We start from the raw sequence: 26,762 nt of genomic DNA on the forward strand, positions 1-26,762 counted from the left end.
CAATTATTCCCTTAAGAGTGAAGACTTAAGACTGAATTAAAAATTTTGAATAACATTCGGGGCTGTTAGCTATTAGTCTCAATAATATCTGATAGGAAAGCTGCTTTAGCTGCCTTTATGGAGTTCTGGTATAGAAGGCGGCTCCTACAAAGAATGCCATAGGATATCTGAAGCCTGTCTTTTTTCCACCTCCTTTCAGATTGACGGCAGACACGACGTAAAGCTCATATAGTGTCATTTAGTCATGGTTGATGAGAAGTTCTGGGACGTTTCATCTTTATAGGGGCCACAGTATCTAAGATGGAACAACAGGTGGATAACATAGCGTTGGCATAATCATCAACCAAGGGAGGTGTGTAACAGTTAGTATCAGTGAAATCTGGATCAAAAAAAGCAAAGTTCAAAAAGGCTGTAATGAAGTTAGCCACAGTCTCAGAGTTAATGATACGTACAGGGCGATGACAGCCTTTAGAATTTAAATCAATTGCACATAGCTCAACATCAAACACGAGCAAAAAATGGTCAGAAATACCAGCATTATCAACGTCCATAGTACAAATATCCAAAGCATATGAGAGGACCAAATCCAAGGTATGGCCTTTAAGATGAGTAGGTTCCCTGACCCACTGTGTAAGGTTAAAAGACTCAGTTAGGGCAAGAAAATCTTTGGCTAGGGGGTCATCAGCACAACAAATATGTATGTTAAAATATCCAGTAATAAGAGCTTGGTCATAACTTAATAAAAATGAACCTAAGAAGTCAGCAAATTCACAAAATAAAAGACCTATTATATTTAGGTGGTCGATAAATCACAGCACATAGAATCGTTGGGGGTCCGGCAAGCTCCAATAGTTGAGCCTCAAAACTACAATAGGTAGGAGAGGGCAGTTGCCGAACTTTAAGTTTGTTTTTAAAAACAGAGGCAACGCCTCCACCTCTTCCCGAGGGTCTCGGTGAACTAAAGAATACACAGTCCGGGGGAAGTAGCTCTGAAAAGGAAAAGGACTCACCAGGACGAATCCAAGTTTCAGTCAATAACAGAGCATCAAGCCAAGAGTTGAGGAAGAGGCCATTTAAGATGAAGGTTTTATTCACCAGCGATCTTGCGTTTAATAGAACCATCCGAGAGATAGGCATCTTATCTCTGCTGGAAGCACGTCTTAGTTGGCTTAAATACCTGTGACGAACACCATCACTTGGGGAACCAATCCAAACACGAACAGGCAGAGTGACTACCGGAGAAACCGGACAGGCTTGTTTACCGACCGGACAGATCCAGCGATGGTTGAGCAGCCCAAAGGACAATGGATCCCGAGCGGATGGAAGTCGTATAATCCCCGCGGTGGTGAGGGAATTAGCTGCAGCTGATGTTTTAAGGTAAGCCTTAAAGTGAACCCGAAACCCACTCCGTTTGCCCCGCTTCCTGTCACGCTTGTTAGGCGGGGGGCAGAGAGGGGAACCGTATGAACCAGTGGAAGAGATGATACATGGAAATGTAGTGTCTCCCAAGATCCAACCCAGCATATGGGGGGAAAACAAAGATTTAACAGAGTATCCCGGTCATAGGTGATTAATGCATAACCATCTGGGGGGCATAGTGCCAGAAAGATAGTAAATAATAAACAAATATCAAGGAAAAGAGCTCGACAACAGAGACGAGGACGGCCTGCCGTACAATGGCGCCATCTTACTCTATTATTATAATGATATTATAATGAAAACATCTGTGATACATTCACAGAGGACGAGGACACAAAGGGACGACACGCAGAGGCTGTATTAAAGTCTACCATCCAAATCTTTAGTCCTAAACAGGCAGTGGTTACAAACAGGAAGACAAGCAGTCCATTAAACAGTCTACAGGGTCAAACATACAGAGAATTCAAACAGCAATAAAAAACATAACTGGACACTGAAAAACTTCACAAAGTGATGTGTGAGGCACCAAAGGGAAGCAGCTGAGTATATTCAATGAATTATCTTCAAATACAAAAGACAGAAACTCCTAAAGCTGCCTCCACCAGTGTGTGAATGTGAGAGTGAATGAATAGTGGTATTGTAAAGCGCTTTGGGTGCCTTGAAAAGCGCTATATAAATCCAATCCATTATTATTATAAAGGCAGCATGAAAAATGAGCAGGATGTACAAAGGTCAGAGATTACAAAATAAATCAGAAAATGACTTCAAACTTACTGAGAGCAAGGCCTCTGTTACAAATCTGTCTAATAGAAAAACATGCTGTACAGATACAATAAGGTAAGTGTTCATGGTCATTTAAAAACTGGCTCTACCTGAACCACTTAAATATTTTATGAAGTCACTGAGTCGACAATTTCTAAAGTTTGTTTTCTTAATTGCAGTTAGAGTGTGGCTGGTAAGGATGAAAACACATACAGAGCGTAAACTGTCTTTGTTAGTAACAAACGTCAGGAAAGAAAAGACAAAACACACAAACACTCATGATATTCATGAATAATTAGAAAGCATCTAAACATTCTGGTTGCGGATTTTTACAGTCTTATTTGCACTCGGTCATCTTCATAATCATCCTGTTCAATACATGACAGGGGAGGTCCTGAGGTGGGCGGGGCTCTCTGGTGATGTCAGCATGAAAGGCAGGACCAGCATCTGCCACATGTTGGTGAAGCATCACAGTACACTGGTGTGGGTTCCTTTCCAGATGTTGGACATTTGATACTTCAATGTTGAGGCGAACAAGAAGACACAGTGTTGGGTCTTCTTGGCAAAGGTCTCGAAAAGCATCTCGTCTCTCACTGACTGTGAGGACACCCGAAGATGGTACTACTTCCCACTTTTCTTGGTCTCTGGTCTTGGATCTCATGAACTTTTTGGCAACCCTCCAGACCCACGCCACGGTCCCAATCAGCCTTCTCAGGTTGCTGAATCGCCTTGCGTCGATTAGCTGTTGGGTTGCTACTCCTGCCAGTGGTCTTCTCGACTCTACGTGTGCTGAGTCCTGAGCTGCCTTGATGTGGATTCTGGTAAGGACCGCATGTTACGTTTCGGTGTGTCAGTGTTTTGTTTTTGCATGACTTATGTATTTCCTGCTTTACTTTGAAAGTCTGTGTTATCTTAGTGTTTTCAGTTTACGTTTCCCTGTCTCGTCAGTTCTAATTTGCCCCAGCTGTGTTTCCCTCCTGTGGTCCATTCCCTGATTGCTCCTTCTATGTATTTAAGCCTTGTGTTTCAGTGTGTCATGGTCGCGATCTCCCCCGTGTTGTAAATAGTTTGGTGGTTTGTTGTGACTAAATAGTCTGTTGTAAATAGCTGTAAATGGGTTTTGTCAATACTTTCGTCATGGGATATTTTCGTTTTGGGATTTTGGTGGAGAGCCTTCGTGGTTTTATTTTCCTTATCTTTGTTTTTCTACGTTGCACCCCGGTTGCCTAGGCCGGGGTGTAACGGAAAAACAAAAGTCTTTTTCTGTAGCTTTGTGACCTTTTCTCGAGCTTGGGCAGCGACTTCTCCGGTGGATTTCTTCAACCACTCATCTTCAGGAAGTTGGAGAAACTTTGGACCCGACTGCCACTCGGAGTCCTCGGTTAGGGCATTTGGATTGGCCCCTCTGGTGAGAATGTTTGCAATGTTTGCTGACCCGGGAATCCATCACCAATCTTGGACATCAGTGGATGTCCAAATGTCTGGATTTCACCAATGCGGTTTGCAAAGAAGGTCTGGAAACCGTAGCTCTCACGCTGGATTGCACCCAAGACGGTCTGGCTGTCGACGAGGTGGTACCATTTTTTGACCTGGATTCTGCAGTGTCTCTGGAAGTAGATCTTCAGGCGGGCAGCAAAGACGGCGCCACACATCTCTGCTTTAACAGGATCGCCTTTGTGGTTGAGAGGTGTCAGTTTAGCTTTGGACTCTACTAGTCTCACACTATGGCTGCAGCTCCAGCAAAGGTACATCACTGCGCCATATGTATGTTCACTGCCATCAGAGAACGTGATGGGACTGGGCTCTGCACAGGGATCTGGTGGTCTGAAGCTTGTGAAGAACTTCTTAGTCATGCAGGACTCCTGTTCACTGCTAAACAGTTACAGCGTCACAGAAAGAACCTTGAGAGCAAACTGCTGCTGAAGCTTAACCATCACTTCACTGAGTGAAGAAATGGCACATTTTTGCTAAATATGCAGAAATAAATGCAACCCATACAATTTATGGTAAACTGAGCTTCCTTGTATGAACATGTGTTGAAGATGCCTCGTTTTAATATTTTCTCTGAAAACGTTTTGAAGATACTAAAATTTGTATATTTATTCATTTTTGTTTGTCTGATAGCATTTATTTATAAAATAAATCGGACATTTAAAACAGTTACTCACTGCTTGAGTAGTATTTTCACCAAATACTTTTTTACTCTTACTTGAGTAACTTTTTTGACAACTACTTTTCACTTTTACTTGAGTAATAATATTTTAAAGTAATGCTACTCTTACTTGAGTACATTTTTTTGGATACTCAACCCAACTCTGCATCCTGATCAATACATGACAGGGGAGGTCCTGAGGTAGGCGGGGCTCTCTGCCTTTCATGGTGACATCACCAGAGGACCTGTCACGGCCAGGAGGATCAGCAGGGTGCTGATAAGCTGTTTCTGCGTTTCTCTCGCTCTCGTGCGCTCTCTCTCATTCTGTCTCTCTCTTGCCGGGGTGGAACTCATTGCGGGTTCACGCCCTTGGCCCACGCCACTCAGAGGAACAAACGTCTGAGACTCATTAGTGTGCCAGCATTTAAGCCAGGGAGTGACTGCTGTTCTTTGATGGATCATTATGTATGATTCGTGTTAGTGCCGTCAAGTTACCTGCAAGCTTTCCCTCGTGTTCCTGAGCTTTGAACTAACAAATGTTTCCCTGTGGTGAGTGTCAGAGAGAGAGAGCCTGACCTTGTGCATGGATTGTTTGAGGAGCGAGTGTATTTTCCCTGGAGCCCTGTACCCCCACTTTTGTACATAGCACTATCTCTGCACCTTTTTATATACACCCGGTGAACCATGTAAATATATTCCTTGTGAGCTTCCTTAAACACTTCAAGTTGTAAGCTAATAATAGTTAAATAAGAGCAGATGCATGCTGGTGCAATAAACTATACGTTTTACGTCCAATGGATGCATGATCTTAGTCGATTAATTGCAAAGATAATCAGTGACTAATCGACTATCAAAATAATCCTATGTGGCAGTCCTAGTTCTTACAAACCATCCCACTGTGTAAACCTGACATCTGTGGAACAGCTGAGCTGTATGATGTGTACAAGGACACAAAACATTATTTACCATCAGATCCCGAGCCCTCCATGTGTTAATCAAGAAACTGCTGCTGTGCTACATCCATAAATGATGAATAATTTAGGAGCAGAAGCTAAAAGGACAGTTTATTTGTACCATCTTCATGTGAACACATTCAAGAACATCACAGATGAAAGAAACATCTGAGAAAACTTCTACACTACATAAAGCAAGAAAAATGGTTTTTCTTTCAGGTGGTTTCAGAAAAAACAGAAACATCAAACACCTCCAAGACTCTCTTTGAAAGAACTAAAAACCTTTATTCTCATGGTCCAATCATGAGTGAACTCCCCGATGAAGCCTTGTGTGCTAAAACATGTCAGAGTTTTAAAGGTTAAACATGAGTTTCCAAAACGTTTTGCTGGAGAACAATGAACTATTTGACTGAGTTTCAATTATTTACAGACGAGCAAAACCAGGACAGAGAAAAAAGGACAAAACTGACTCAGTAAAACAACAGAAAATAAGATCCCATGTAAATCTGTATTATGTAGAAGTTCAGCCCAGCAACCAGTTCAGTTCAACACAAGTTTAAATGATTCTATCTGAACTCTGTGGAGCCTGATCTCAAGCTTTTTGAGTCTGACACTGAAACCAGAGGATCTTTCTGTCTCTTCAGATTCACTGTGATCCAGTTATGGGAGTGATTTCAGCCCTGAGTGATCACGCTGATGTTTGCACAGAGCAGACAATGAGGTGAATGTTTGGGCACATTGGTAACAGTGAAACAGTTTATTAGTAACGTGGGATCGTTTGTGTTTGGAGTATGAACTGAGATTCCTGAAGCTCTTGTCACACTGGTCACAGCTGTAGTTTCCTTCCACGTGTGTACGTTCGTGCCTGTTACGATTACCTGAATGTGAGAAGCTTTTGTCACAGTGTCTGCACTTGTATGGTTTCTCCCCTGTGTGGACTCGTTTGTGTGTTTTAAGCTTACATGCAGAGGTGAAGGATGACCCACACTGATCACAGAGGTGCTTTTTAACCCCACTGTGAATCAGTTCATGTTGTTTTAACTCAGTTGGTGTGGTGAAGCTTCTCCCACATTCTTTGCAGTATTTCAGTTTGTCTCCAGTGTGTCTACGTTGATGTCTTTTTAGGTTCGGTTGCCAACTGAAAGTTTTTCCACAGAGGTCACAATGAAAGTCTTTCCCACCACCACAGTGATGACAGGGTTGAGAACTGGATCCATCTGTGTCGCTCTGCTTCTAAACAAAGACACAAAGACAGTGTAAGTCAGTCCTTCAACACTTTTATCCTGAACGTCGCCTGAAATAAAGAGCATCTCTGCAGACGTCCAATTACATTTGACTGTTTCAGTTAACACACTCAGTTTACTGGGCTGCAATAACTACAATACTACCACCATAATACTACAGTAATACTAAAATCATAACTGACATGAAAATCTGAATAATCACTCAGAGCTGCTTTTCCATGCAGTAGAATTGCTAACATGCTAACACAGTTTAATGAGCAGAGTTGTTCCAAACAGTCAGGCTAAAATGACAAGATAACAATATAAATACATACCTCACAGTAACTGCACTTGTAGAGTCTCTTTCTGGTGTGGATCTGTTGGTGTTCTCTCAGGTTACGTGGAGATTTAAAAGTCTTCTCACACAGGTCACATTTATAAGGTCGTCCCTCAGTGTGGGTAAACATGTGTTGTTTTAACTGTGTGTCTGTAGCAAACTCTTTGCCACACTGTTCACAGCAGTACACATCATGTCTGGTGTGAATGCGTAGGTGTATATTTCGGTTCCCTCTCCGGCTGAAAGTTTTTCCACAGATGTCACAGCTGTACGCCTTAATTCCAGAGTGGGTAACTAGATGATCCTGTAAGTGGCTACTGCGAGTAAAAGCTCTGCCACACTGATCACAGCTGTACGCTTTAACTCCACTGTGGATGAGTTGGTGTGTTTTTAGGTGACCCTTCGTGGAAAAAGACTTTCCACACAAGTCACAGCTGAACGGTCTCTCTCCAGTGTGGATGACCTGATGCTGTTTTAGATTAGCCTTCAAAGTAAAATCCTTCCCACACTCGTCAGAGGTGCATGTTTTCTCTCCCTTTCTTCTGTGAGGTTTGTCGGCCTCCTGAGAGCGCTGACTTCTCGCTCCATGTTGGTCCTGCAGTGACAGAGATACAAACAGAGGCAGTGAGTGAAATGCAGTCGTGGAACAAACTCAACCTTCAAACTCCCTCCATTAACACTAGTTTTAAACCTGAAGGTGGAGTGTGGCACCAAACACCTTAAAGGTCTCTTATCCCCACCTGCTGGTAGTTCTAACACATTACATCCAACCTGCTGTTAAAAATAATTCATGACTGTTTAAACACTAAAATCATGCCCATCCCTCCTGATTGTACACAGATATATAAAAATGTATACATATATAAATATTTACCAGGTCTATACTTTTTTATTTCCTATTGTTGTTCCCTGATTTTTACATATACACATATATATACACATATATTAAAAAAAAAAAAAAAAGAAAGAAAAGAAAACACCCAGCACGCCCCTGCGGGCGGTTTATCCTTCAAGCTCGGGTCCTCTACCAGAGGCCTGGGAGCTTGAGGGTCCTGCGCAGTATCTTAGCTGTTTCCAGGACTGCGCTCTTCTGGACAGAGATCTCCGATGTTGTTCCCGGGATCTGCTGGAGCCACTCGCCTAGCTTGGGAGTCACCATACCTAGTGCTCCGATTACCACGGGGACCACCGTTACCTTCACCCTCCACATCCTCTCGAGCTCTTCTCTGAGCCCTTGGTATTTCTCCAGCTTCTCGTGTTCCTTCTTCCTGATATTGCTGTCATTCGGAACCGCTACATCGATCACTACGGCCGCCTTCTTCTGTTTGTCTACCACCACTATGTCCGGTTGGTTAGCCACCACCATTTTGTCCGTCTGTATCTGGAAGTCCCACAGGATCTTAGCTCGGTCATTCTCCACCACCCTTGGGGGCATCTCCCATTTTGACCTCGGGACTTCCAGGTTATACTCGGCACAGATGTTCCTGTACACTATGCCGGTCACTTGGTTATGGCGTTTGTTACAGGAAAAATGATTCTATGTTTCTTTACCTTCTTTTAAATGTACAAAGATGCCTTTTGTCTGCCCTCTGCCTATGGTTAGATTAGTTTAGAATTATCTTTTTAGACTTTCCCAGCAAACACATCTTGTTTCTGGGACATATTGTTTTAGATTGTTTTATCTTCCCTAGCTCTCTGCTGACGAGACTAGCACCATATATGGAGTTGTTTTATTTTATCTGTTTATTATTTGTTATCCTGTTCTCACTGTCTCTGTGCTCTGTGCCTATAAAAATTACCAAGCCACTGTGCATGGTGTGAGTTGTTCTTAGCAGCTCACCCGTGTACACGTTTGATAAAGAAAGTAACTTTGTCTCATTGTGTCTTTATTTCTCCTGGGTTTTTTACAGAGTTTTCCCCCAACATTTCTTGGTCCTTCGACAGCCGGATCGCCTCCATCGTGTCCCATCTCCGTGACCAGTCCACGTTGTTCGTCTGTCGACAGCTCACACACCAGGTGTGTGATAAAAGTCCAAGAGCGTTTAAATTCGGGTCTTGGCCAACGTCTTAGAAAGCGACCCACGGTGGTGGGACCCGATCGAGGTGGACCAGACCCGGCGACACCGACCAGGTAGATACAGACACACTGACACAATCTTGCGTAAAAGCGTATTTTAAATTCAGGGAATTTAAAATAGCGAAAGTAGCTCGTCGACTGGTAGCTCTGGGAGCTCGTCGACTGGAAGCTCCCCACCTCTGTGGGTTTAAAGTAGCTCGTCGGCTGGTAGCTTGGAGCTCGTCGACTGGAAGCTCCCCACTTCTGTGGGTTAGGTTTGGAGCTCTGGGTAGCTCCCCCAGCTGGGTCTAGACAGGGTCTAGGGAATAAGTAGCTCGTCTACAGAAAGACTGGCAGCTCCCCTTATGATAAGGGTTCCGATCGCGCGAATAGGTGTGAATGTGTGTGTGTGTATTGTTTTAATTAACGGAGCAAGCTGAATTTTCACGGTCCAATAAGAGACTGAGCTGCTCCTACTGTGTTTTTCTTTTACTGCTATTCACTGACGTGCTGGTGAGTTGAGAGAACGGTCGAGTTCCGTCTCGTAAAGTTCACACCGCTTTTGGAAATAGTCCGAAAGTAGAAGGGCGTGTGAGCAACCACTCTCGTCTCTAATACCAGCGAAGGTGATAGCAGCTGTATCGTGTATATATTACTTAAACAAAAATAAGTAAATACATAAATAAGATGGGTAATCAAGCAAGTGAAATTAAAACTCACTCCTGCTGACGAGCAGTGGTGAGAAAAGAAAAGTCCAGACGCCGGACAAAAACAGTGTCTGTAAACTGAGAGATTTAAGAAAACAAAATATAAACAGTCAGAAGAACAGAGCTCAACTGCCAGTTTAGTAAAACCAGAAGACGAGACACTGTGCAGTCCCCACAATCCTTTTAGTAAACCATCACTCACTCCTGCAGCCGCATCTGCAGCAACACCCATATCAGGAAGAACATAATAATCCTTTATTAAGTGAAAACTAGAGATCAAAGTAGTTTGAGTTAGTTTAAAAGGGTTGAAAACAGACCCCACTGAGTAGATATAAATATAAAAAGTACGAAATAAAGATGAACAAAGGGAAAATTACAGTAGAAATTATCTTTAGAGTATTTGAAATTAATAATAGCAAGGATAACAACCTGTAAAGTCATATTATCAATGAAACACAGTTGGCATGATGACCATGCCCACAATGTATAAAATGAATATAAAGCAAATAATTCACACGAAAATATTTTAATAACATAAATAAGGTATATTAAGGCTGTGTCATTGTTCAGCCAAGGACAGTGTGTGAAAAGGTAACTGTCTCCAGCTTGGGAAAAGGATGATTCTGCAGGTCATCTGAAGCCCTTGATGGATACAAAATAAAATATAAATAATATATTATAATAGAACTGCCTGGTCCGCCATGCCACAGAGAGAACAAATGTGACCGCAGATTGGATGAATTCTAAATTATCTGTTTGCTGAATGAGATGATCCTAACTATCAAATTGGCTCAGTAGTAGTATAGTGGTACACACTGATAAAATATTATAATATGCTATTGCTGTTATATAAGACAAAGAGGATAATATTAACAATGACATAATATTAATATGAAGAGGCACCTTAATCGGTTATGATGGAGGTGAATAATTGTTAAGCAGTAGTCTGCATCAAGCTTAAGGTTTGCTGAAACTCAGTGTAATGACATGTGAGATGAAGACAATACAGAGAATAACTAAACTAATGAAGTGCATAGAGGCACTTGACCAGCTTGAAACCTATCATCCTAGAATGACACATTGCTGAGATATAGAGCACACCTATAATAACAACCAATAAGCAAAACCCTGTAGACAACAGCTACAACTACAGGATTGAGAAGCTGAATTAAATATGTAGACACTGCTAAGCTGATGAGCATGTTACACATTTTCTTTTCTTTTTATTTATTTGTTTCTTTTAGAGCAGAAGCTGCTGTAACACACCCAAAGAAAGACTCTAGGTCTGACCAACCGTTTCAGTCATGGGCAAAAAGATGTCAGTCAATAAAATTCTAAAAGATAATTTATTGACGAAAAATATATCAAGAGATAAAAGATAAAACAGTCCAGTGTCCCACTTAAGAATTGTATAAAAACACACAGTCCCAAGGCCAGAGCCAGCTATGCCACACAGCCAAGTTGCACTCCACATGTTGCCTTTAACAGGGTTAGAAGTTGTCCTTGGAGACCCACCACCCTGCAAGCATATAGTCAGTGGTCACTCAAGCCTCTGCAACTCTGCTGCCTTTAAGCTGTGGCATATAATAGGCCCTGGCCTGCACAGAGAGACAAAACGACACACTTAATATAAAATTCATAGGGCAAAACCCATCCATCCCAAACATATCTGATTTCATCACATTACATACCTGCACAGAGAGACAAAACAACACAGCAGTGTTTGTAGTGTGGGCTATAAGTAGACCAGTGTATCAGTGCAATCAAGTACACCTGCCTCTAATTAGTCCAACCCCATTCCAGCCATTGGCTCACCAAAAATGTGACACACACAAAACCACTCCCAACCCAGTGCAACTTCACACAATAATATGGAGCTGAATTAACACAGGCACATTAGTCTACCATGTTACAAGCTGCATGCTATTAAAAGCCAACATATGCAGACTTCTGCCTTGTTCGGGTGGCAGCATTTTTCTTTTTTCTTTTGTGTCCTGACACGTTTATGTTTTTTGTTGGTTTTGGAAACGAATTTAAACAAACTTGTGACAATACTTGAGAATCACAGTGACACATAGTGATTAGGCATATGATTGAAAAATGCCTAGGTTTAGAGCTGTGAGCTATGAGCTGTGAGCAATGCAAAGTTAAATATATATATATATATTTGTATAAATGGGAAACGACCCTAACTTGAAAGTTTGAAATGTGTGAGATCCATGCATTGTTTGAAGAACTAGAAATTATCTAAAACTGCCTTAAGTGAAAATGTAGAGTTGCATCTATTCTCCCAAACAAAAAAAAAAAAAAAAAAAAAGGGAGAAGAAGCATTCTGTAACTTAGAAATAAGGCTGACGTGTTGACAACAGACTAAAACACTAATTCGCAGGTGGCTATCAGGAACAGAGAGGCGAGCAAAGTCACAAACACCAAGGCTGCAGACAGCCACGCAGAAACAGCAGATAACAACGCCTGCTAGAACCGTGGAGAGGAAGGTCACTTCACACGAGATTGTAGGTTACGCAGTAACCACAGATAGTAAAATAATAGAAGCAAAACCACTCTCTTCTTCATGTTCTGCACAGAGCGCTGAGCTGATAGCTGTGATACGCGAAAGCTAAATACACAAAGACAAACTAATAAACATACATACAGACAGCCAGTATGTTTTCTCTGCTGTGCATCATTTTGCAAAAAATTTGGCATAACAGAGGACTGATTACACCAACTGGAAAACCGGTTCACCATGCCAACCTCTTACAACGCCTACTGACTCTTTCATTACTACAGGCAACAATTTTGCTGACAGAGCAGCAAAATAGGCGGCACAAAAGACAATCATCACATTGATGGCAGTGAACACACATCAGATTCCACTGGATGTGTTGAAAAATGAACAAAAGCAGCAAGCACAGCAGAGCAGGCAAAATGGCTAAAACACGGTGCAGTTCTGACAAACGACTTAATGATGTGTTATGGCAAGCCAGTGTTGCCAAAATTCCTCCACAAAATGGCGGCATTAGTGACTCATGGCTGTACGCATTTGTCAACGGGGGGACTGACCAGTATTGTCAACTCTCATTTCTACACTGTAAATTTTGAAACTTCAGCAAAACAATTTGTCAGAACGTGCATGACGTGTCAAAAATATAATGCTCAGGGAAACCTGAGACCACACAATCCATATGGACTTTATTGAGCTAAATGAATGCCAAGGGTAAAAATACACCCTAGTGTATTCTCAAAGTGGCCAGAAATCTATCCAGTGAAAAAGGCAGATACAATTTCAGTAGCAAAATGTATGTCTAAGTTGTAGGAAAATAAAGAGATGATTGTAAATGACGAAGAATGTAATGATGTCTATCAAGTGTCTTGCAGATCACAGCCCGGTGACTGGGTTCTGATCAAAGTGCTCCAAAGGAAAAACTGGAGCACACCCAGGTGGGAGGGGCCATACCAAGTCCTCCTCACTACACCGACCGCTTGCAAAATTGCGGAACGACCATCCTGGATCCATCAGAGTCACTGCAGGCGAGTCAGTGAAGCCATCTAAACACAGCTGACGGCAGGCTTGCCCACTTGTTGTGATCTCGCCCGGTGGAGGGGTCAGCTTTCCTGGCCGGGGGGTCTACTCGCGACAGGAGGGTGTGTCCCGTCGTCATGAGGTGGTGGCTCTTAACAACTGCAGCGGCCCTGACCATGGCCGGGCTCCTCACCTTTGCTTCCGTGAGGGACAATAAGTCACGCTATATGAAGAAAAGGCAGACACTGTATGACAAAGGAAAGTACACCAAGTTTCCCCATGGCTATGCCACTAATTTCTGGTGGCAGTTTACGAACACTACAGCTTACTTGAATAATAAAACTGACTGCTATGCAAATGCAAATACACTTTCTGCCCACCGAGGAACGAGAGGAAGTGTATTGACTGTTCACTCAACGAAACCTGTGCCAGTAACGCGACACTGATGAGCCTCAACTGTCGTTCCAACTACAGCTACCGAATGATACTACAAACAAAGACTCATTACCAGACAGGATGTGCACGGACGGCACCAAGCAGTAAAGGAACCAGAGTTTCGCATCTGAGGAGGAGTGAAATTCTTACAGAGCTTGATCCCCGGCATTGGAGTTGCCGAGGTGCGGGATCACGTGGAAACCAACCGATATGCTCTGCTACGACACATCAACTTAACTAAGGCCCTGGGAACCGCCTTAGCAGGAGAACAGCAGGCCATCAGAACGATGGTGTTGAAGAACACACTGACACTAGACCTGCTAACAGCATCACAAGGAGGAGTTTGCAAGCTGATCGGGGAGACATGTTGCACTTTTATCCCTGATGGATACAAAGCTGGAGGAGACATTTATGAAACTTTGCAGAATTTGTCCATTCTGCAAAAATATGTCACTGACCACACATCTGGAGCAGCTACACCGCCATGTCTAAGAGTAATGATTTCAAAGATGATAACAACTACAATGACTGCTTATGTTGCCGTGCCTAAAGAAGAACAGCATCCCGTTGCAATTCTGTTAGAGGAGAACTTGTAATAACTGCTAATGAATGACGTGGTGATTAAAAATGACTTCTGCCTTTTTCAAGTGATCATGCACTGATTAACACATTAGTAGTTTATGCAGGTACAATATAAGGTTTTCATCCTTTTATTTTTTGAAGTTCTCATCCTTTTATTTTTTGAAGTTTTCATTTTAAATATGAAGTTTTCATCATTTTACATATAAAGTTTTCAATTTAAGGTTTGCATCATTTTAAATATAAGTTTTTCATCCTTGTATTTTTGAAGTTTTCATTTTACATATTAGGTTTTCATCATTTTTAAGTACAAAGTTTTCATTTTAGTTTTCATCCTTTTATTTTTTGTAGTTTTCGTTTTAAAATATAAGGTTTTTATCCTTTTTTTTTTGTAGTTTTAGTTTTATTATTTTTTCTTGTTTATTCCACTTGTTATTTCATTTACTATGATTTTCATTTACTATGTTTTTCTTTTTATTATTTTCTTTTGTTTTATTCTTTAGACCAAATGATTTCCATTTCTGCTATGCTGACATTTTGAAAATTAAAAAATTGCTTAAGATACTTAATAAATAACCTTCACAGACAATTGTTGTATACATTTAAAATAAGTTAAAACAGGAGGGAATGTTACAGGAAAAATGATTCTATGTTTCTTTACCTTCTTTTAAATGTACAAAGATGCCTTTTGTCTGCCCTCTGCCTATGGTTAGATTAGTTTAGAATTATCTTTTTAGACTTTCCCAGCAAACACATCTTGTTTCTGGGACATATTGTTTTAGATTGTTTTATCTTCCCTAGCTCTCTGCTGACGAGACTAGCACCATATATGGAGTTGTTTTATTTTATCTGTTTATTATTTGTTATCCTGTTCTCACTGTCTCTGTGCTCTGTGCCTATAAAAATTACCAAGCCACTGTGCATGGTGTGAGTTGTTCTTAGCAGCTCACCCGTGTACACGTTTGATAAAGAAAGTAACTTTGTCTCATTGTGTCTTTATTTCTCCTGGGTTTTTTACAGAGTTTTCCCCCAACAGCGTTCCATGTATGCCTTGCCTGCTAGCATCTTGCACCCTGCTGTTATGTGCTGGATTGTCTCTGGGGCATCTTTACACAGCCTGCACCTGGGGTCTTGCCTGGTGTGATAGACCCCAGCCTCTATGGATCTTGTACTCAGAGCTTGTTCTTGTGCTGCCATGATTAGTGCCTCTGTGCTGTCTTTCAGTCCAGCTTTGTCCAGCCACTGGTAGGATTTCTGGATATCAGCCACCTCCTCTATCTGCCGGTGGTACATACCATGCAGGGGCCTGTCCTTCCATGATGGTTCCTCGTCTCCCTCCTCTTTCTTGGGTTTCTGCTGCCTGAGGTATTCACTGAGCACTCGGTCAGTTGGGGCCATCTTCCCAATGTATTCTTGGATGTTCCTTGTCTCATCCTGGACTGTGGTGCTGACACTCACCAGTCCCCGGCCCCCTTCCTTCCGCTTAGCGTACAGCCTCAGGGTGCTGGACTTGGGGTGAAACCCTCCATGCATGGTAAGGAGCTTTCTTGTCTTGATGTCAGTGGCTTCTATCTCCTCCTTTGGCCAGCCTATTACCCCAGCAGGGTACCTGATCACGGGCAGGGCGTACGTGTTGATGGCCCAGATCTTGTTCTTACCATTCAGCTGACTCCTCAGGACTTGCCTGACCCTCTGCAGGTACTTGGTGGTTGCAGCTTTTCTAGCGGCCTCTTCATGGTTCCCATTCGCCTGTGGGATCCCCAGGTACTTGTAACTGTCCTCTATGTCTGCAATGTTGCCTTCTGGTAGTTCAATCCCCTCAGTTCTGACTACCTTCCCTCTCTTTGTTACCATCCGACTACACTTCTCCAGTCCGAACGACATTCCAATCTCATTGCTGTATAGCCTGGTAGTGTGGATCAGTGAATCGATGTCTCGTTCACTCTTGGCATACAGCTTGATGTCATCCATGTACAGGAGGTGGCTGACAACTGCTCCGTTCCGTAGTCGGTATCCGTAGCCAGTCTTGTTAATGATCTCACTGAGGGGGTTCAGGCCTATGCAGAACAGCAGTGGGGACAGAGCATCTCCTTGGTAGATCCCGCACTTGATGGTAACTTGTGCTATGGGCTTGGAGTTGGCCTCTAGTGTTGTACGCCACATCCCCATTGAGTTCCTGATGAAGGCTCTTAGGGTCCCATTGATCTTGTACAATTCTAGGCATTCCAGTATCCAGCTGTGGGGCATTGAGTCATAGGCCTTCTTGTAATCAATCCAGGCAGTGCACAGGTTGGTCAGTATATATATAAGGGGTGCAACGATACACAAAATTCACGGTTTGGTTCGATACTTTGGTGTCACGGTTCGATATTTTTTCGATACAAAAAAAATGTTCATGCCTTTTTAATTTGTCATTTATTAAAATTATAAATATATATTTTAACTCAAAAGTACAGTTTTTAAATTTAACCCTAACCCTTGTGCGTGTTTTTTATTTTGACATCGAATGCGCACCTGCGGACCACTTATGTGCAGCCCTGGTTATTTAGCTCGTCATATTGCAGCCACAGAAATTCTTTTGTCCATGAAACCATAAAGCTGCACTTTCTTTTTGCCTTATAGTCTGATTTGTCATAACTTCTCCGTTTTGCGGTAAGCTTTTCTTTGGCTGTCACTTCTTCACCCTGACCTGTCTTATTTGGCTCAGCAGAACTAAAATATATATATTCTGCTGCTTTTACACACGCACTCACATAAGCTCAGCGATTCTCTGCGCGATCAACCTCTCACATGTTTAAGCTGCGGGAGATTTCACTTGTCATGTTTGCATAGTAAGCTAACGATTAATAAGACGATGTCAGAGGAATTGGTGCACAGATTATCATCACTCACAGATCAGTGCTGTCGCTCTCTATACACAGTTCGCGCGATTGCAAAGTGAAAGCAAAAAAACGAGCGCAAATTCAAACGCGATTTCAATATGTCACATATTGACAGTGGCTCACCGATGCCAATGACATAATTACCCAGCTACATTTCTGAAAGAATGCAAAAGCATTGACATATATTTTTCCTTCCTACAATAGCCCGACGGGCAGGGAAGAGATAGATTTTGGTAGCCCGACTGAAAAAAATCGCTAGCTCCGGGACGTCGGGCTAGCGATATTGCGAGCCCTGTATCTGATTGAGGAATCACTCATCTTTGGAAAAGAGAGTTTATTACAGAGAAATGGCTCTTTCCAAAATAAAAGCTATACTATCCGCTTCTTCTGGGCTATATTCTCAGCAGCATAAGGAGAATCATGTGCTAACAGCTGTCTAAATGACTCGGCTAAAGTTAGTAGCATGCTTGTTGTTTTGGTCTTTGCACTAGGATGATGTCGGCGTAAATGTGCAGTCATATTCGTTGTGTTCCCACTAGTGCTTTCAGGTTAATCTCGTTGAAATGACCTTAACGCCACAACACGGCAAATCTCCGTTAACGAGCTACCGCCGATCGCCCCGTGCATGGGGCTAGACGGCCAACACGTTAACGAGCTAACTGCGCTAACACACTAGTTCCCACCCATGTAATTGAGCATTGTGTGGCACATCCAACATACTGTTTTACTTTAGTCCATGACTCGCTTACCTTCAGGGTCATACGTCACATGAAAACCAAAATAATTCCAAACGCCAGATCTGAATGAGGGTGGGGGAGGTCCATGTTGCAAGGAGAGCTTAACTTCTGTCTCGCTATCTTGCCCTGCGCTCTTCCTTCTGACATGCTGTCTGTGTTGAGCGCTCAGTGGATCTGCGCTCGACAGTGCAGCCTAGGCGGAGTAGTCGAACGCAGATTCACTGAGCGCTCAACACAGACAGCATCGTCAGAAGGAAAGTTGATAAAATAAATTACAAATTTTGTATTGTTCGATACATATGTGTACCGAACCGAAAGCACTGTATCGAACGGTTCAATATCGATACGAATATCGTTGCACCCCTAATATATATATATATATATATATATATATATATATATATATATATATATATATATACACACATATATATATATATTTTTTTTTTTTTTTTAATTATTTTTAGATGTTTACAAGTATTTACGGCTCCCAGTGTTTCCTTTTCCTTAGAAACTGGGTCCAAATGGCTCTTTGGGTTTTAAAGGTTGTTGATGCTTGTGCTAGATGACAAATCTTCAGTATGTTACGCTTTCCGCCACCCAACACATCCCTATACCGTTTGGAATGAATCTACACATGTACGTTTACTGTAATCGTTTTGGAAAACACTATCTAACATGATTAAGGTGGTGCTTGTGTTAGGGATCAGGTTATGGTCATAGCTGGAATACACAGCTGGAACGTGTATTACTGCCGGCAGCGCCAATCTATTGCTTTCCATCCACAACCCGGTGCATATCATAGGAATACAGAAGGTTAACTTTTGCGTGCCTGAGGAACGCCTCGGGATGTGACAAATCGTCGGTATGTTACGCTGTCGAATGAGAACAAGGTCGACACACAGGACAGGAGAGGAAGAGGGGGGTTAGGTTTAAAGGTAAGGACTGCTCAGTGGGATTTGATTAATATACATGTCTGTACATGTGACATTGTTTTTTCAGGTTGTAAAACTTGTTGCAAAACAATCTGAGGCAGACTAACTGTGTTATTTAAAGACTGCATGAAGATCCTCTGCAGGTTAGTGCAGGATAAACAGGTTCGTTTGCTGAACTGTGATGGATTTAAAGTAAAGAACAGTGTGTGACTGGTGCACAGTGACTGTGGTGCTCATGTCACAGTTAGATTACATCAAGTGTAGCAGAGATTCATTTAAACTGAAGCTCATGATGCTGACATTCATTCACTGAGTTCCACCTTCATACCAACAGTATAGTGTCTAATATAAAGACAGTGTACTGTCAGTGTAGAGGATGGAAACCAGCCAGGACAGCTCATGAAACATCTGCTGACATCTGGTTGAATTCAGTTGTGTACATCCACAGAGAGCAGCAGGTCAGCTGATCACAGCCTGTACTTGAAGAAAATCTACTGGAGCTCTCAACAGAAATTATTGTGAGCTGTGATTCTTTTCCCCACGCTGAGCCACTACAGCTGATTTTAGGGTTCCCACCTGCTCAATCCCACTTTAACCTCTTCCCTGCTCATGTTCCTGTTTAGAGGCAATGTCACCCTCTACAGTGTAGGCATTGTATTATTACATTATTAAAACATTACATTACATTAATATAGCACAAGGATCAATAAGTTTTGTGTAAAATATATATCAGTACTTCAGCTTTTAATGGAGTTTTAGTTATCACTAGTATCTGTCACCTTCTGTGTTGAGCTCATTGTTTCCTCTGTAGTGACTCAGCTGAGTCCAGATGGCTGAAAATGTTCCTCTGCTGCTCCGTCAGACTCTTCTCCTCCTGCTGATCAGCTGGGACACAAAACAGATCTTTGTTAGGCTCCACACTGCACTGAAGAGTCAAAGTGTCTCATATGGTCATCTGACAGCACAAAGAACAAACTTTAGCTTCCCCAAGAGGGCAACTTGTTTGAAACAAACACAAAAGGTTTAAGCAGCAATACCAAATTTAGCAGTATGGCACAGCAGTACCAGGAGAGACTGAGGCCTGTTATTAGAATCAAATGCCCACAGGGTTCGTACGCCTTTTTCAGGGTCAAATTCAAGCACTTTCTAAGCACTTTCAAGGTCCCTTTTCAAGCTTTTCCAGCGAACCCTGTGCCCAGTGGGCAGACACAACTTTGCGCCAATAAGATTAAGGCAGCTGTGTTTTAATATAAATAAATGTATTTCATTATAGCACTTTTCCGCCAACATACGCTGTTTTCCTCTTTCTGGGGCAAAGGGGGCGATAAACAAAGAAATGCTCGGTATGTCCGATGGCCAGTCCAGCTGAATTGTACAATACTGATACTTGAGAGTGTGCGTGTGCGATGCAAGCACGTGTAGAGTGTGTGTTGAGCGCGTGATCAGTAGTGACAAAAACAATTCACAAAACGTGACCATACTATACTCGTGGCTCACTTCTAATCTATTGTTTTGCACACTTATACACATACCCAGCTGTTTAGCTACACTCTAGAGCCTCGCCTTTAACGGTCTTCTCCCGCCCGCTCTCACAGAGAGGAGCAGAAAACTTCATTCAGAAAACTTCATAAAGCTCAAGACTGACTGAACTCAGATCAAACTTACCTTGGCACTTACTTTTAGATGGGAGAGGGAAAAACTGAGAAACAAACAGCAATGAAACGGGAACTCTGTGGCTTCTTCTTCGTCGTTGTCGTGTTCGTCGTCTTCTTCTTCTTTTTGGCGGTCAGCGCTTTAAGGTACATTATCACCACCTGCTGGACTGGATGGTCATCCATTGTCCACAGACCCTTGGAAGTTTCTGTTCAGATTAAAAATGGAATTCAAGGATCTCGTGACTTGGGTTTGTGGCTTTCACTGTTTACTCTTTAATTTTCTGCCACGTGTAGCAAACCCCACAGCTCAAATCAATGAAGAATTTAGTATTTTTAAGATGTTCTTCGCAGCATTGCTGCAAACAACATACATAGCTGCAACCAGCAGCTATGTAGGCCTAAAATGTGGTCCAAACATGTGAAACAGGTTTACCACCAGAAGAAACAGACTGTAAATAAAAGACTGCGAAAATGAAAAAAATCTTACTCTGACTTTGGATTGCAACCACATTCCCATTTGTCTCTTTAGTCTTTTATTTATGGCTCCAATTATTTGTAACAATGTAACATGTAACAGTCCTGAACTCTGTAATTAACAAATGTGGCATTTTATCTTGAACGACTGAAATGGCTCCTTCAACTTGTAGCTTGAGATTTTTCACAAGCCTCCTTCTGATCAGAAAGTTTGTGTGGTCAGTTGTTTTTGTGTGTTTATCATACTGTAGGCATTTGTCACTCTTTTGAGACAGTTTTCTCGCCACATAAGTTCTTTGAATGCCTCACACACAGCTGCAGGACATTTAGCTAGCATCGGCTTTCAAGATATTCTTTCATACATTCTTCTGTCGTGTTTCATGTATTTGCTCCAACATTCAACATTGCTAAAACTGCATTGTTTCTGTGGCTTGTTGGTCTGGGTAATGATTGGGTGTGCAAGCTCCCGGGTTCAGCTCCTGGACAAGCCCATGTGGTGTTATATGAACCCTATAAAGACATTTGGTAGAGATATAATAACAACTTTCCAAAAATCTCAGCCAATTAATTCTCTCTATGAATATAATTAACAAATAAATTCTGCTGATGTGTTAATCCACAGCAGCTGGATAATAAAGTTTACTGTGTGAGCCATCTCACTTCATCTTTATTCCACCTTACAGGAAGCGTCTGCGTCTCAGCTTGAAAGTTTTTTTTGTTTTGTTTTTTTAATGCACCTATTTATTTTATTTTACTATGGAAATTAAAACTCATCAGATTAAAAAACCTCAAGCAAAACAATCAATAAAGCTGCATAAACTGGTAACATATACACAAACAAACAAATACATACATTAAGTACATTAAATACAGGCCATAAAAATTAGAAACTAAAACGACCAAAACTTCAGAATCTATAAAGAAGGAAAACTTGAACATGATGAAAAGTGATGAAAAGTGTCTAATGACAGAAAAAAACATAATAATATTCAGGTCAAACATTTGCAGGCTGAAATAGCTGCATCCAAGTCATTCAAGTTGAAAATCTCCTTAAGTCTATTAAGTGAGATCAGCTCATTCAGTTTTTGTTGATTTCAGCTGATTTCAAGAGGAAGGAGCTGCAAATCTGAACACTCTTTTTTCCCAACATAACTCTTTTGACACTGAGTTGGTAGTGGGGTATGTTCCTACACCTTTCATGACAACTATCCTCAGCCACATATTCCTGGATATGTATAATGACACCATCAACTTCCCATTTCACCATCATTGGCTTCTTTGATGTGACTTAGTGTTGACTCTGTGTACCTGTGAAACTCCATGACATTGGGTAAGAGGGCTTTATCATGTTATATGTGAGAGAATTTAGAGTAACAGTACTCGAACATGCCAAATCACTCCACAGCTTACTGCCATTCCCCGGCTGTAACCTGCATATGCATCACATTAAACCTAAATCCTGTACCATAGCCACATGATGGGCATGAAGATGAGGTTCATGTTGCCAGATAGCTTCATCGCCACAAACATAAACATTCTTCAAAAAACAAAGGTTGTAAATATTTGCTGTATTTACAAGCATGTGCAAACAAACAAGACAATAATAAAAGAAAAATATATCAACATTTTACAAATGATACACTGAATGTAAAAACCAAATATGAGCACAACTCCACATGTACAATTGTCACTGCATATAAACATGACAGATGACATATTATAAGAAGTATAAACATATAATATACAATATGATCTGAAGCTGGTACTGGTGTATTTAAATTCCTTTTCTTTAGGCTCACATACACATTACTGCTTACCCTAATCATCTGATACAAGATGCTACTTACTTTTTGTGCAGTATTTACCTTAACATGCACTATGGTATAATAGCCCACTCACTTCTATAGTGCTGGTGATGTAGACAATAATGTCAGTTGATATGTAAAACTAGGAGAAGTAGACCACAAATGGGAGATATCGAGTGCTGGGAACACATTCTGTCTGATATTATTAATCTATCAGATTCTTGAATGTTTTATGTACTTAAGCCACAGTTAGAGAGTGAAACAGAGACTGACACTGGCTGAAATGTGTAGTAAATATTTTATTTTGAACTTTTATGAAGAAATACAAACTTTGAACTTTGAACTCTGGGCTGCTTTACTGTGTGTAATATTGCAAAGCACACTTTGCCTTTGTCAAGCAAACAACAACAATCACACACGCACACACAAACTCACAAACGTATAAAAACGATCACACAAAGAGGGACACAGAGGATGGAGACACAAGAGGAACCTAATGGACAAGGACCCAGAAAGGGAAAATCTACCACCATTCGCAAACGTCGTGTCGATTATTATACAGCAATAAAAAAGTTAATCCAGATACACACTTCAAATGTGAATTTGCGTTTCATCTCATGTTTTCCATCGTTTGTTTTTAAAAAAAAAAAAAACACTAGTGCTGTAATATCAATTCAAATTAGAATAAAAAAAATAAAGAGACGTACGAAACACTGTGGATGTGCTTTAATGTACTAGAAATACTACTCACCATCAGTTACAAATGAAAGAAATGAAGAAAGCTCGTTTTTGTCACGGGCCGGTATTTTGAGTTTTATGCCCGTTTGTATTATGTTCTGGTTTGTATAGTAGAGACTTAAACCTTCAGTTAGTTCTATGGTTGTGTTCTCTGTTTCCCTGTTTAGTTTTATCTATTTAGGTTACTCTCATGTCTGTGTCTCCCCACTATGTTTGTAGCATCGTGTCTTCAGCGTGTGTTTGTTGTGTCCTCTGGGTTTAAGTCTCCCTCACCTTTGTGTGTCCCTGTTATGTCTTTGTGTCTCGTCTGCCTGTTCCGTCCTTATGTTGTTGTTTTTTTGCCTGTCCCTTTTGGCTCTTTTGCCATCAGAATTATTGTCTAAAGGCAAAGAAAGATGCCCAACGGATTTACTTTACCAAATTGACCATCCCAGCCTTGCCATAATGGTCCATTTGATTCACCTTTTATTGTTTATTTTATTTTCACCAGGGGGAGTTGCAGTGACGCGCCCGTGAGCTCCGCCGGCAGCCAGCTGTGCCTGAGTGACCGAGCCCCAGGCCGAGAGGCCGGGGGCACCCCACCTCCGAAGTGGCCCGAGCGAGCCCCAGGCTCCAGGCCCCGATAAGCGGCCACCAAGGAGTGAGCCGGCATGTACCTGGACGCCCATCCCCAGACACAAAGAACCACCAACACACCGATGTCTGAGGGCATCTGCCACTGGCAGGGGAAGTGGTGGTGGGGGGAGATAGGCCTCCAAACCTTGGAGGGCCTGAGATGTCCCCAGAGAGGTGGTGTCTGATACCCAACCTGACATATAGACACAGACATACAGGCACACACAGATACAAACATCCATTCCCACCCTCATGCTCTCATATGCACTCACTCCACACTCAACCAACGTGGAGACAGACATAAAGAGACGCTGTACACACGATCACACTCCCCAAGCGTACTCTACAAACCGGGTCTAGGTACCCTTGCTCCTGGAGGGGGGAACTGCACCCAGACCCAGGTGGTGTTACCCTTTTCCCTGCGGTGGGGAGAGGCAGACCGCCCCGACTCCGCAGCAGCAGGGAGGCCCCACACTCCAGACCGCAGTCGGATGGCCAACTCCTCCTCCTAGCCCCCCCGCTCCAGCAGGTCGCAGAGAACGGGGGTGAGAGAAGACTCCAAACCTCCCTCTACCCGCTGTCGAGGAGGGAAATTATTTTACGGCTATTGTTAAATAATTGTCATTGCATTAATAATATAATCTGCAGCATGGATATTGCATTCCAAGGTTTAAACAGTGTCTCTTTCAGAAAGACTGAGTTGCAGGCTGACAGGAAGTTGTATGCAGAAAGAAGCAGGAAGTTATTTTGAGCCGCAGGCTAAGACGAGGCTTTAACAATGTAACAGATAGCTTTAAGAAGGCCTTAAGCAGTTATGACTATTTTATACACAATGCATATCTGTGCTTATTAAAGAGTTGGAGCTCGGTCAATTAATTGGGGGTCGGAAGCTTTGTTCGGCGCGATGTTCGGACAATCTATTGTGCAAGTGACTTGGAGCCATAGAAGGAATCGCAATACATGCTTACAAAACACTTATATCAGGTCATTTTATATTAAGGTTTAAGTAGAGGTTCTTGATTAAAACATTTATTTAGTAGAAGACATACACATAGTCTCAGTGAGCTTCTGGTCTGGTAAAAGGTCAGAAGTGCAACAGGTGAATTGAGAAAGAGCATTTGAGGACGAGACACAGACAGTAGGTGAAGAGGTGACACAAAGAGCATGTGAGGTCAACACACACACACACACACACACAGTTTAAATTAGATTTATTTAGAGGAGAGGTTAGTTATGTTTGGCTGTAACTGCAAAATTGTCTTGGTAAAAGAGGAACCGTTTCTTGGTGTCTCGGCAAGAAAGAGGAACAAGACAAGAACTGAAAGGTAGACAGGAAGGGCTAGTCATGAAAATAGAAGATGATTTTCTAGGTGAAAAGTCATGATGATGTTGATCTGATCTATGTATAAAATGTATCTGTGACGCATGAAGGGGCGTCAGTAAACAAACCCTGATGCTATAAAATATCTGTTCATGCTTTGATTAAGTCGAAGACTACTTCCTGTCTGCGTACAGAGTTGTCTTCCCACGCGTGTATTCATTAAAATCATCGTTTGACTTCACCCGGCCGGATCGGTGTGGTTATTCTTCGATCACCTCTTGTACCCTTCCTCAATATTGAATCTTAACATTTGGGGGCTTCGTCCGGTTATTGAGGAGGGAGAGTTGGAGGTTTGGACGGAGAAATCCGGGGTCTTGGGTGGTCTGACGGGCAGACATGAATTCCAGTGGTCTAAGTGAGTGGGCATAAGCCGGCTTATCCAAAAGGTAAGGCACTACCTGTTGAATTATTTCCAAAGTGTGCCAAATTGGACATGATAAAATTTAAGTCTACTCACTGAAGTTACTGGTGGGTGTCTGTTTTGATTTTGATGAAAATCTCATGAGTTGAAGCAGTTAGAGTTCTGCTAAGAAGAAATGAAAGTAGTTAAGAGTCTGATAAGAAAAGTTTAAATACTGGGTTGAAGTCCCAAAGAAATTGAGTTAGAGTCTCAAGTAGTTTGGTAGGGAATTGGTTATTGTGTTGGTTAGAGTCCAAATTTGGTCATAAGAGTGGACCTGAGCGGTCATTTTGTGAGTTGGAGTCTCCATTTGACCACTAGGTTGCACCTGCTTCAGTTATACACTTGTTTCGGGTGTTGATTGTTGTTTCAAAGTATTATAAATTATTCTAGAACGGCAGTTCGAGTCTGCTAGGAAGCGCAGAGCCCGGAGGTTACGCTCCCTCCTTGTCGTGGACGCGCGACATTGACCTCTCGGCGAAGAGGGTTAGTTCAGTGTGGTTTAGCTGTGGGGTACAGGGCATCCCGGAATTAAGCTAGGAGTTAGAGTCTCCTTACCGTTTGCAACGGTATCTGCGCTTTTTTGGCCAGCAGAAGTGGTCTTCGGGCGTGTAACTTTAACTTAACACTTCGGGGTAAGCCTTGGCTGTGAAATGCCAAAAATAGAGCTTCAGGCAAAGTTTGGGTTGGTTGACGCTTTTAAATTGAGTTAGGGATTTTAGAAATGAGGCCAGAAACAGTTAAAGTCTTGATACTGGTTAATTGATCGCAAAAAACGGTTATGTTAAATTTGTCGAAATTCGATAGGTGTTAAAAGGTTTAAAATCTGTGCAGTTGTAAATATAAGACGTCTCTGTATTAAAAAAGATCTCTGTGGGTCGAGTCAGCAATGCACTGACTGCCTGCTGCTATTCTTAGATGAAGAGTGTGTGTGCATGCAAATGAGGCAGCTGATGCAGAGCGCATGAGAGGACTATGCTTTCGGTTTTGTGTG

The 26,762-nt window shown here is 42.0% G+C and overlaps 2 protein-coding genes across 2 annotated transcripts in view; one reads left to right on the plus strand and one right to left on the minus strand.

The window, feature by feature from the left end:
- Positions 1-26,762, plus strand: part of LOC146567009 (uncharacterized) — a 435,082-nt gene that overhangs the window by 350,960 nt on the left and 57,360 nt on the right. The gene's annotated exons all lie outside the window — the stretch shown is intronic.
- LOC146567038 (uncharacterized) lies at positions 5,379-20,458 on the minus strand. The gene is made up of 4 exons (XM_085286632.1): positions 20,366-20,458; positions 19,480-19,585; positions 6,845-7,441; positions 5,379-6,519 (listed from the first exon to the last, which is right to left on the minus strand). The coding sequence occupies exons 2-4, from the start codon at positions 19,495-19,497 to the stop codon at positions 5,947-5,949; spliced, it is 1,188 nt and encodes a 395-aa protein (XP_085142758.1). The 5' UTR covers positions 19,498-19,585; positions 20,366-20,458; the 3' UTR covers positions 5,379-5,946.

This window comes from Mchenga conophoros, linkage group LG9, assembly GCF_057382185.1.
Source record: "Mchenga conophoros isolate Kocher_MC1m ecotype Shallow Benthic linkage group LG9, M_conophoros_male_GT1.1, whole genome shotgun sequence".
NCBI lineage: Eukaryota > Metazoa > Chordata > Actinopteri > Cichliformes > Cichlidae > Mchenga > Mchenga conophoros.